General features: G+C 41.3%; 1 protein-coding gene across 1 annotated transcript in view; it reads left to right on the top strand.

Annotated features, from left to right (window-relative positions):
* The window catches only part of GLIS1 (GLIS family zinc finger 1), a 171,951-nt gene that overhangs the window by 123,277 nt on the left and 35,927 nt on the right, over positions 1 to 12,747 (top strand). The window contains exon 4 of the mRNA XM_072343247.1: positions 10,312 to 10,473. Coding sequence (XP_072199348.1) covers positions 10,312 to 10,473 — 162 coding nt within the window. The remainder of the gene's footprint in view (positions 1 to 10,311; positions 10,474 to 12,747) is intronic.

The following is a 12,747-nucleotide window of genomic DNA, read 5'->3' as shown; positions in this document are numbered from 1 at the left end:
TAAATGCTGGGCCAAAGCGGGCCAACATTTTGGAATAGGAAATTAGCATTTCCTGTGCAATTGTTTGAAGAACACAGTGTGAAGATCTGAAGGTGCTTTAGTGAATCCATAGCAATACAAATGTACTTATGTCCCTGTTCTGTAGACAACTGAGTCACAGAAAAGACAAATGTGAAGATCGTTGCTTCAAATTTGGAAATGCAGTATTATATAAACTCACATTGGAGGCTCTGCGTTGCCCTTGAACTAACCTTATTCATCTGCACCTGGAAGTTATTCTCTGTCCACAAAACCCAGTGGGGCTATTTAAAGCCAATTCACAGGTGTCTGAATTTTTACATATAGAGGTGTGAGGCTATTTAAAACATATGTGCAGGTGTTTACACTGCAAAGTGCAGGAGCAGGTCTGTGCACATCCAATTTGTGTTTCATGTTGAAAGACAGGGCTACCTTAAAGGAAGTCCAGGAACAGGTGGCAGGGTTGGCATATCCCCAAATACATCAGAAAGGAGATAAATCATTCTATAAAGAGATTATGTTCAGACTTTCTGCAGTATAAATGTAAAATAAGGAAAATGCTTGTTGTTTGTGATTTTTTTGTTTGTTTTTTGTTTGTTTTAAATGCTGAGGAAAGTAATTGAAAGCATGAAGGTACAATAGCAAGACTACCTGAAGATGGTTGTGTCTGGTGTTCTTGCGGTGTTTCAGTTGCTGATCTTCTGCAGGAAGGCCGGATTCCCCAGAGCCCTGCTGGTGTATCATAAGAGGAGCCCTACAAAGACTCAGAGTCATCCAGCACCTTCAGTACATAAACCCCAAAAGCTCCCAAGAGCCAAGAAGTGCAGAGTCAGCGTGCGAATGTACATTTGAAATCTATTTGGGCTCTGGGAGCTTTGGTTGGTGCATGGTCTGAGTTTTGCCGATGGTTTGGGGTAATTTCCTCTTGTTTTACCCAACCTGCTCTGGCCCACGCTTGGCCTTGGCCTCCACAATGTGATCCTGCAGTGCAGGACTCAGCAGCACGCTGAAGAGACAACTTTCTGCCTGCTGCTGGTGCACAGATAGCATCTGGATGTGTCAGGGCTCCAAGTACAATGATAGGAGGCATAAACAACTTAAAAAACAAAAGAAACTCTTGCTATCGGAGTCACAAGGCCAGTTGTCCAGCACAACATTGGGCTCTGATTTTTGTATTTAATTTTAGAAGCCGAAACTAAATGTTTTAATTTTATATTATTTTCAACATAATGCTAATTTGCTCCAGATGTCTGCTCAGAACCAAACGCTGCCATTTTGCATAGAAAGCATGTGCGTCAGTGATTTATTCCAAATAGCTTCTATTTTACTGCATTTCATTTTATTCTCAATGAAGTACTTAACAACATGTTTCTCTTTAAGAATCTTACTTAATCATATGGATATAATTTTTTCAATTTACGTTTTCAGTTCTTTAGTGTGGTGGCCACAGGGTGTTTCTTAACCTAGGCAGATTAAATGCACATGTTGAAAGCTGCTCGTATTTGATTCTGAGGCACTTTCATTTCGAAGTCCTTCACGTAAGGCACAGAAGTGATTGTGGTTTCCTGCTAGGTTACGGGACGGAGGTATAACTCTCAGGAAAACCTCTGCAGATACCTTCTAAACGTTGGATAATGGTGCATGACAATAACATAATTTCATTTCTTTCAGAACTGCGGTCTGTGGAGAAGTGTTTAAGACTTTGTTTTATTGGGGTTCAGGAAAAAAAAAAAGAGAGAAGAAATTTAATTTTCTTGTCATTTCTGGGCTACGGTTCAACATTTCAATTTAAAACCTATTTCCGTTGGGTTCCATTTCCAGTTTTCCCTCAAAATATTAGCTTAGAAAATGTCTTTTATTCAGCCATTTATTTATTTATATAGCAGCATATTAAAGTAATGTGAGGCAGCTCAATTTGGAACCATTGTTACTTGAGCTCGGCTCATTGAGCTGTGCTGTGCGCAGGCTGCCCTGGGCCAGGTACATCTGCAGCGTCCTCAGGAGCTGTGCTGTGTGTGCCTGACCTGAGCCTGGGAAGCAAATCTGTGTAAGGTTCTTATCCTCATTTCCTTTTAGAGAGGGCCTTGCATGTGAAGTCTGTAGAGAGTAAGGATGCTTCTGCTGCGGCTGTGCAATGTGAGTGTAGCACACCACTCTCCTCAGGTATCAAAGCCTGCTCTTCCTCCCCTCTAAGAATCATTGCATGCATATAATCCAGTTTACTCTTAAAGTTCTAGATGGAAACCTGTGATTGTGGAATCTACACTTTGTGAAGTCATATGATTTGGAAGGCCGGTCATTCTCACCTTGAAATGTTGTTCGTCTCTATTCATTTACATTTTCCCAGGGCATATACTTTAATCTTGGCTTTTCACTTCTAGAACCAACCTTGCTGTTATTCTTCAATTGTATAGTTTATTACGCTGAATTGTTGACACAGCTGGTAGGGAGCTAAGTGCTGTGGTTTCACACAATAAAATTTTAGACAATGTGTAGCACTTCTTTTTCATACATATCATTTGAAAGCCATATGATTCACCAATATGTGTTATTGTTATCCACCCATGTGGGATACAATCTATTTTAAATTAGTGAAGTGCCTTGCTAAACTCCCTGTAAACAATAAGACTGTGGGAAAACATTAAGTGCTATTGAGAAAAGAACACTGCTATACTGCCTTTTATTCAAAGGATCCCACAGTGCTATAGAGAATGGAGGGACCTGGCACTGCTGCCATGCTGGCTGCTCTTACGTACAGAGCTCATCTTCACAATAGCCTTCAGAAGGCGATTTCGACACCTGAAACTGGAGCAGGGCTCAGTGAGCATCATCACTAGCCGTGCTGAGACACATTCAGCTTGCTAGGATGTAGTAGGTGACCGCAAGTAAGCAGCAGCAAAGGGCTTTGGTGTGTATGTTGTCCAGATCTTGATTTCATACTGCCTTCTGAGTCCTAGGCTCAGAGTCCAACACAATGGCCTCATGGGCTGGTGATCTTGGTTGTGCTTGGCTAATTCAGTTAGCTGTAGCCAGAAATTTCCTCTTGTAGATCTGTTCTCTCACACAAGATCCTCCTGCCTTTGGTTTGCTAAGGAGAGGAGTAGCTCTGTGAGCTGTGATGATGTTACTATTACTATAAGCCGTATCTATTGGTCATGAAAAGGATATGAGATGGGTTTCCCTGCATTTAAAAAATAGTAGTTGAGGAGGATCTATCCCAGCTGAAAGCAGGACAGCAGCAGGTGGGCTGGACACTTGCTGTTGCTGGCTTATACCATACTGGCTGCAGGCTGGGCTTGATGCATGGCCATGATCTCACCGTGTTGGGGAACAAACAGGGCACAGATCTAATGAAAGACCTATTTCTGCGGTGCATGGAAAACTCTGTTTATAGGCACACTGTTAGCATGTTACAAAGGCAGACTGGATAATGTGTAGATTTTTCTCTGCTTTTGCTGGATCATTAAGAAAGGAGAAAAATATGAGAAAAAGGGAAACTTTTCATTTCAGTCTTCCATAGAAGTATTTATTAGCGAATACATTCAAAATACTTCAATTAAAGTTGATTTTAGTTTCTGATGCCAAAATAGCAGCATAAGATTGTTTGCCCAATTCCTGAGAGCATGCATTGTTTTTAGCAAGCATTTCTAATTGATGTTTGTCCTGCCTCTCCAGATCTGCCATTGGACTCAGAATGCAAAGCAGGGCGGGCAGCTTGTCTGCCATTCTCTTTGCAGATCTCTCTCAAGGAGCTGGGAGTGCGAAGTGCCCCCACACCGGGTACAAACGGGCTGATGAGCTCCCAGCAGGCACGCAGTGCTTTGCTGAAAGAGAGCGCTCAGCACGTTACTCGCCCGGCTCACAGAAGCAGGATGTGTAATTTTTAATAACTGGGATAAAAACCCTCAGTGACATCTTTAGAATATGAATGCCATGCCTTTTCTTCGGTCTTTTATTCCTTCCCCCCTCCCCTGTTTTCCTTTTCATCTCTTCTCCTTTCAATTCCATTAAGCTTCATTGTATAATAATGTATCACAGTGGACTTTTTTCAATTATGTTTTTGATTTTTTTCCTGCTTGTTACTATAAAACTCCAGATGTTTTGAGACTTCATGGTTCTTTGGATATTTTTTCCTTTATTTTAATCTTCTTTTGTAACATGCCACACATGTGGTATTTTGGCCTTTTAAGATGCTACGCTATGCTAATCAGCTATAAGTTTGGGGGTGTTTTTTCTTCTTTTTGTAATGACTTTTTTTTTTTTTTTCCCCCTTCTTGCCGTTGTCCTCTGCTCTTTTTTTTCTCTTTAATTGCAACTGTGGAGTTCCCATAAACAATGCTGCAGTCCTTGTGCTGCATTCAGTGTTCTAAGCGAATCATCTCTTCACTCCGATCCTGCAGGTCAGTTGTGAGTGCCCGTCAATGAAATGTGCTCTGCAGAGAGCTGTCTGCTGTGTCTCACTGGGCAAGAGCTTAAGACAAAGTTTCATTAACTTTTCAGCTGAAATAAGTGTAAATAGGTGCAAACTGGAATTGAAATGTTTCCTTTCACAGTTAGGTAACACAGTAACTTACCGATACGGAGGTGCAGAGTTTGGGGCTTTGTGTAGGAAGCTGTATTACTTGTTTAAGCATCTCGAAGAACTGGAGAGAACTAGCGTGTTTCTTCTCTTTATGGTTCCTTGCTGGCACAGCTGGAGAAGGTTTTTAATTGATTTTGTTCAATTTTAGTTTTGTCCCAGTAACAAGCAGATCTGGCTTCAGATATTGGAGCGGCGAATCTTGGATTGCATGTTGTTCTTTAATTTCAAATAAGTTGCAAGCTATTCCAAAAATCCCAGCGCATAATAGCTTCCCAATTAGACAGGAGGAAATAAAGGGACCGGCATGTAGATTTTGGAAGAGGGGTCGTCTTTGCTTGTTACAAGACCGTATGAATTTTGCATTCTGTTTTTTAAACCGTTGCTCCATGCAATGTTATTTTTGCCTGCAAGCCATAATACTGCATTCAGTCCAACTGTAATGAGGTTTCAGAAAATTGTTTAGTTTCCAAATGACATATTTAGCAAAACCTTATGGCAGAATTTGTGGCTGTCATGCTTCTGATAGAAAGAGATCCCCAACTTTGCCGGTTCGTTCTCATATGTTGCAGCAAGTAAATGCATGTACTCCTGTTTTGACAAATGTTTATCCTGCTTGATTAAAGAAGGATGACAAGAAAGATTTCAGGACTGGCAACAGGGTGTTGTGAAAATGATAGGATGCTTTGGGAGTTTCCCAGTTATTTTGGCTCTTGCAGGCTCTGCTAGTTCACTGCAGGGCCTGACCTGTGGGTACAAGAGGAAATAAATCGAGGAAGATTTCAGTGTTCCGAACGGCATTCCTACCTTTCCTGACGTGGTAATTTTCAATTACATGAAGAAGACTTTTGAGAGCCAAAACATGTAGCACTGCTCAGGGACAGGCTAAGTCAGCGCTAATGAGCATAGCAGCAACCTTGGGAGAGGATGGGCAAAACTCACATCTAATGCCAGATTTACTCAGGAGCACAGATAAACTCAGCTCACAAAACAAAACCCAGAACCCCAATCTCTGCTGCTTCTGTGCTCTGAGGAGTGGAGGGGGGGGGGAGAGGGGATGAGGAATGCAGACTTCAGGGCCTTCATTTCACCAGTATTTCCCAGTTTCACATTAGTTAGGAAATATGCGACCAGTCTAAGAACAGGTAAGTAGCCAAAAGAATTGCCGCTGTACAGTGTGTTGATGTCACATGATTAGTTGTAATTACCTTTAAGAGCCAACAGCATGAAGATGCACTGTGTTTGTACCATGTACCTCTTAACTTTCCTTGTCCTTCATACCAGCAATTGTACAGTGATGTGGCCGAAGCATAAGCTGCTTGTTTGTAATATAATTAATACAACGAGTACCTATCAAATGCAGTATCAAGGGGAAATGTCGCTTTGCAAACATAAATTGTTCAGACTTCCAAAAAAAACCCCAGAAATTGCTGGGTCCCACTGTGCCCTTACTGCTGTCCTCCACAGTCATTAGTGCGGAGTGAGAAAAGCAGCACCTACAGGTTGGAATCTGTAAAAGGGTGGACTCTGGGATTCTTTGGGAAGTAGAGAGCTCAGTCCTACGGGTTACTTTTTGTGCACGCAAACAGTCCTGTTCAGTTTAATGGAGTTCCTCGCAGGAGTCATGTTGCTTATGAGCATGGATTTCCTTTATGTTGTATAGCTACCATAGAGAATTAAAAATTACTCCAGTCAGGTGTTTGCTAGAAAAAGCAAATCTCCAAATCAGATCTTTGGATTCTGGTGTTGGATGGACTTGAGTACTTAAGTTACTGACATTTGTAACAAATTGGAGCCTCGTGTGCCTCCTGCCACGTTACCAACATTAGGCCCAGTGTGCTTTAAACATTGATGCTATTTAAGGAGTGGTGTGACTGTTTCCTCCCCTCCAGAAGGGACACACAGCCTCACAAGATCCTTTTTCTCATAACGTGTTTTCCAATAAAATTTTCCCAATTTTGTAATCAGCTGGGAAGAAAGAACATTTCACAATGTTCATAAGGCCTGTAGATGTTTTGACCAGACATAAGATTTCCTATTGATAGTATTAAATGCTTTGGAATGAAATGTTTTGGGTTTTCCATCTGTGGGCTGTCTGAGATGTCAACAGCCAATATGACCTGCTCTTTCCCTTTTAGGTCTATAAATAAAAGGCAGCTTGTTTAACAGATCTTGCAGCAGAGAGCAGAGGTGTATATTAATGAGCTTTCTCTAATGGCACACTGGACCTATTTAGCACTACGACTGTGAAGGCTTCTCTTTTTCAGTCATAACTCATTTCCTAAGAAAATGTCAGCTATTGCTTCACCTTATGGTCTGAGCTGTTCAGTTTGTAGTTTATTTCTTCTGATCTGCACCACTGACAGATATTCTAGACATGACTGTGATTAAATATGCTTATGAAAACGGTAAACATTTGATAATATAAGCCCTCATGGGGATATGCTGTTATTTCTGCGTGGCAGCATTCTCAGGTGCAGTCAAAGCATGATGTGGAAGCAAAGAAAAAAGGCATTTTAAGCAATTACAGTTATTAGATTAAATTGTTTTGTTAGGAAAATTGTGATGTGTTTAGATCACAGTCAGATAATTCAGTGTTTTCATAAATATGCCTTTGAAATGCCTGATATTGCGGCGGTTATATTCCAGTGAGACTGTAGTGTAAAATAAAGATAATGCACGTATTTCCATCTGGCATTGAGCTAATTTAGTCCTGTACATTTCTACAGCACTTTTTTTTCCTTGTAGAAGCCTGATTCTAAAATCACATTAGCTATAAAATCCAGTAATTACATCACGCTATTTATTGCAATCATGTAGCATTGTTTTGAGTCTGTACTCAGATGTGCATCGCAGTGTCTGAAGAGCGCATTAACAGTCTCACAGTAAAGACAAAAGTACTAAAGGCAGTATAATTAGTTTTTAAGAGATGAACTTGCTTAAGAGCATGTAGACTTTTACAGACTTTGAGGCTCATGCAGTGGTTGTTACTGTTATCACAGGCATCAAACATCAACAAAACGTTTAAAATTGTAGGATTAAGCAATGACAGATTGGGGCCAGATGTCTGGGAGATACTGTCAGTAGCCTTCTCAGTTGGTCAGATAGCTTTTGCCATCCTGAAGCCCTTCGGAAACTGAACATTTGTTCTTTGTAGTGGGAACTTAGACACGGCAGGGACTAGTGGCTCTTCCTGGTGGTTGTTTGAGGAGGAGGATCAGGTTGTAGGGTGTCACTGTAGGGATTCTGGTGCTTGAGGAAGCTGGAGTAGTACCCCGCTACAAGTTATCCAGCATACTTGAGCTGGATAATGCAATTAATAAAAATTAGTAAATGATATAATTAAGAAAAGCCACCGAGGTCCAGGCATATGTAGTGAGTGAGTGGTGCTACTACATGATCTTGGGATTCTACGTTAGCACCAAAAAAAGGCTGCTGACCACAGTAAAAGTATTGCTGTAGCTCTGAGCGTTTATTAGGGCCTGTTCCTTCTCTTCCTTAAGTCCTGATCCAGCAAACTCTTAAACATGTGTGCTCTCATGTGTTTCAAATTAAGCTTGTGTTTAGATGTTTTAGGACATTTGCCATTGGAATTTTTGCTACTGACATCAATGGGAATGAAGCTGGACCCCTAATTAGTTTGGACTATTCTACATACTTTCCTACTTTGCATTAGGCTGTAGATATAAAGCTGAAGACTGATAATCCGCTAGCTAATCGTACTGAGCTTTGTGACTGAATAGCTGAGAAATGCCTTCTGTGTGCTAACAGCTCTCTCCAGCCCTGAGGTGGTGGGTAAGAAGGATCAGGTTGTAGGGTGTCACTGTAGCCTCAGTCAGCTATCGGTGAGAAAAACTGAGAAGAGCTGGTCTACTGAGCTGAAAGGGATGTTTGTTCTAAGGGGATGATATAACTGTGTGGACACTACACTGATCAGAGATGTGTGAAGAAAGGGAGTGATAAGAAAAGAAAGCGATCTGGTTCACAAAGAGGAAAAGGTCTTCAGCACCTCGGCACGCTAAATCCATGTGCCAGAGGTTGTCTTTATAACAGAGTGCCATGGACTTCAGCATATTTGCACATTTCAGTGCGTTGTTCTGAATCCTTTGCCAGATTTTTAGTGATGACTGGAAAGAAAGTTTGTTTCTTTTTACGTTTTGGTGGCTTTGACACTTCCAAAACTTGCCCCCTCCCTCTCCAAGTTGTTCCAAGGGAGCTGTGATCAGTCAGTCTTCTGAAGCCCTGGGCTGTAGGTCTCTGGGTAGCTCCAGAGCTTTCATCGTAGTTGTGATGGGGAAAAATGAAGGTAATTGTCTGCACACATTAGACCTAAATATGCCATTTGGACATTTAGTGTCTGCCCAGAGCAGAAATACTATTTAGGATGGTAAAAACCATAGTGTATAAGTGACTGAGAAAGGCAGAAGTTTGCAGTTTGTCTGGATACCCTCTGTGGGGGTGTCTGTTTGCTGGAGTGCACTGATGTGTTCTATCTGCTGAGTGCAGAGCTGATCTCACAGCACAGAACACAGTCTGTGAAATGCAGCACTGCCTTGAGAATACGAATTACTTTGTTTAGATGCTTAAGACACACCCAGATCTGAGCAGGAAGTGAGGGACCTTTCTCTAGCAGCAGCTAAAATTGCCATTATTGGGTACCAGGAGGCCAGGTGCCTCCAGATTACAGCATCTCCACCTGCTCTTACTTCCCATCCCCGTGCCTGCAATGCTGAATGCAAAAACTGAGTGAGAAGTTTGCATACACGGCACCACATGTGAGTGTGTATGCATGGAAGTGTTTGTGAGCATGCGTAAGTATTGGAGTGCACGCTTTGAGTTTGCTGGTGCATGAATGTGCATATACATTTGCTCACCTGAGATCATCCTCAAAGCCCATCCTAGGTAGTGCCTCTCTGCAGATAAATAGGCATCTGCAACACTGTAACAGTGACACTTAGCAGCTATCAATGCAAAACACTCTTTCCTTGGCCTAATGGTTTGAAATTTTATTTATTTACTTATTCCAATTTAATTTGAAACAGCTACTTTGGTTATGAATACTGTGCAGCATTTTATTACTAAGTTCCTTAATGAAACGGGTGCTTAAGAAGTCAGAATTGCTCAGGTTACTGGCTGGCTGTATAAGCGCTGAGAACAGATCTGAATGATAGAGCTGGTAAAGAAAAGGGTGCAGAATGACAGCAGAGGTCCTTCGTGTTGATCTTCAAATGGCTCAGGTCTTGTAATAGTCTGTGCTCACGCACTTCAGCGTATTGCATTTCAGACATCTGAAACCAGGTTTACCCACCACAAACAGCTCCTCCTGCTCTCTCTGTAGCATCTAATTGTTATTGCCCACAGTGGTTCCTGTGCCAATTAACATCTGAGAGAGCTCATCAGAACACTTGTTCTTTCTTTCAGTTTTCCACACTGGCACCGTGTCTTTAAGCGTTCCGTACTTCAGACAGAACGTGTGGGATATTTATAACCCGTGTATTATTGTTGAGCTACACACCATGTCTTCAGTGACAGATTAAATGAGCAGCACAAAATGTTGTGTTTCATCCATAAATTTCAACAGATGTTTGAATGTTGGTTGATTTATTACATGTCCAGCTTGGATCTTACACTGTTCTCATTGTGGCTGCACATGCTTTATTTAATACTGCTTTACAACCATTTTTTATGACTTTTTTTTTTTTTTTTTTTTCCAGTTTGAAGGGTGCAACAAGGCATTTTCTAGGCTTGAGAACCTTAAGATTCACCTCCGAAGTCACACTGGGGAGAAGCCGTACCTGTGTCAGCATCCAGGCTGCCAGAAAGCCTTCAGCAACTCCAGTGACCGTGCAAAGCATCAGCGAACACACCTGGACACTGTAAGTGTGATTTCAGGATGGGAGTCACACTGTTTTCCAATGGTCTTTGTACACAATCTTCTCTGCACCTGGACAGGGGCTTTTCCTTTCCACGATGGGTGTCAGAACACTCTGGTATATGCAACTGCGCTTTTGTTTTTAATTGAATGTGCTTAGAGAAATGAAAAATGGTATGATCGTGAAAAGGCAAATTCAGCTGTCTTACTCATGCTGAGAAATAATGGACTCAGGAATAAGTTACTCAGCAAACCCCCTTTGTTCTCCTTCCAGTAAGAGAAGGAGCCAGTAGGATAAGGTGTAGTATGAGTGAAAGCTGAGTCATCATTGCTGTTGTAAATGATGCTGTTGTCTTGGCTTCCTATCCTCTGTTGCTTCAGAAAGTCTGTTCTCAATGAACACAAAAGCAGCTCAGACATCTCAGCTGAAGGTTTGCCTTTCTGGTTTGGACATAATTTTCTGAAGGTAAAGATAATGTCTGTGCTATTGGTGAAGTACCCACTGCCAGAATTAGCTGTAAGGAACACATTCACGTTTATATACAGTTGGCAGATTCTGGCTCAGCTCCACAAGTCTTCTCACTTGTCACACGGAGAAGTTGGGAGCCTGTCTGGCGTGGTAGGCTCTGATAAAATTAAATCACTGGAGGACGGGGAAGGACAGTAAGTAGGGAACATTGTAGACAAGTTAAGTGCTCGGCATAAAGCTTTTAAAGAATAACAGCCGGGGTTGTTCCTTTGTCTTTTTCTAAGAAGTGAATATATGGTTTAACATTTGGCCAAGTGTTTATGGGGCAGAACTTTTGAGTTTAATTGATATTTACTTTTTAAGCAGTTACACATTTCAGACAGTGCAGCATTAAGGAATGCCTAATGTACATTATGCCTTGCAAAAACAAACAAGTAAGAGAAGCAAGTCAGTCACATTTTCCAAACGAAAGCACACTTACAATAACAGTGTTTTATTTATTTGAAAGTCAACCTGAGATATTTGAATTTGTAATCAGTTCTAAAACGCATCTCTTTTGGAACTGGATATACTAAATTGTGGGTACACGGTTTTGAAGTTTAACTGCTTGAATCTAACGGGTATATTTTATATCAGCCAGACATGCAGACTGAATGTCATCTATTAGTTCCAAAAGAGAAATCAATGGGTTAACAATATAGGCTGAAATTTGTATATCTGTGGATTATTGAAGACAAATCTCTTAACTTTCTATTTTCTTTTCTTCTTTCTTTATCTCTGTCCTAATTATCTGAAAAGCTCATAAATCACCAACAAGGTACAGTAGCCATTTTCTACTAACTTTCTTAAATGCCTAAAAACATTATCCACTTCATGCTGTTGTAGGTTCTTTCAAGCTGTTTCTGCGGTCTCACACCATGCCTGCTTCTGTCCGCTTCTTTGCATTAATTTTGAGATCCCGTGATTTGTATGACGTGAATGTGACAAATGTGACAAGTACCAAAGCTACGGCACGGTGCTGTTGTAGAGACTGCACGCTGCGTTAGCTCAGTGTGCAAAGTAGCTGTCTGTAACGTCAAGGGAAATCACCAAAGCAAATAGTAGCCAGATTTTCATCTCATTTCCACATCACTAACTAAAATTAATTTCTCAGTGCTTCAGAGGATGCCAATGGTTTGAAAATAGCTCTGCTGTTTGTTCTGCTAAGGGGTATGTGAAAATTTCCTGTAGTTTTTCCTCAGATGTCAGTACTTTGTGTGCTCCAGATACTCTCAGTAAATCTGCTTTGCCCTGTATCTTTCTGGGTAGGTGCTGTTAGTCCATAAGGCCATGAATTGGTGAATGATTCCATTATTCCTTCAGAAATTTCCTGCTGGCTGGACCGAGCAGCAGTACTTATCCTCTTGAGGTACTTACAAAGAAAAGGGGTTTATATGGACTACTTACTCCTTATTGAGTGCATTTGGAATTGGTTTTAAAGCTTCTTAATGTAGGTCAGTCCATCATTTATCTCCTCCAGAAGGAGAATCTGTAAATGATTTCGGAGATTCACTGGTGTATACCAGTTTGATTGAACCTCTACTAAATCATCTGGAAGTAGATCTTTCTCCTAGGCAGGAGCAGAACAAAGGGAACATATCTGTTCTTGTGGTAAAAAGGGCACGTCATCACTCCTCCAGGAGTACAGCAGCTAGCTTAAAGGACCTCACAGTCACTCCTCCCCAAACTGTTTTTTGGTTGCTTTCTTTCCCCCCTGCATTTGCGCATCCTCTTTCAGAAGCCAAGGGAATAAGGAATGTGACACCGAGG

Source organism: Excalfactoria chinensis, chromosome 8 (assembly GCF_039878825.1).
Source record: "Excalfactoria chinensis isolate bCotChi1 chromosome 8, bCotChi1.hap2, whole genome shotgun sequence".
In the NCBI taxonomy this organism is placed as follows: domain Eukaryota; kingdom Metazoa; phylum Chordata; class Aves; order Galliformes; family Phasianidae; genus Excalfactoria; species Excalfactoria chinensis.
The sequence above is the reverse complement of the archived record's forward strand: the minus strand, read 5'-3'. Positions and strand labels throughout refer to the sequence as shown.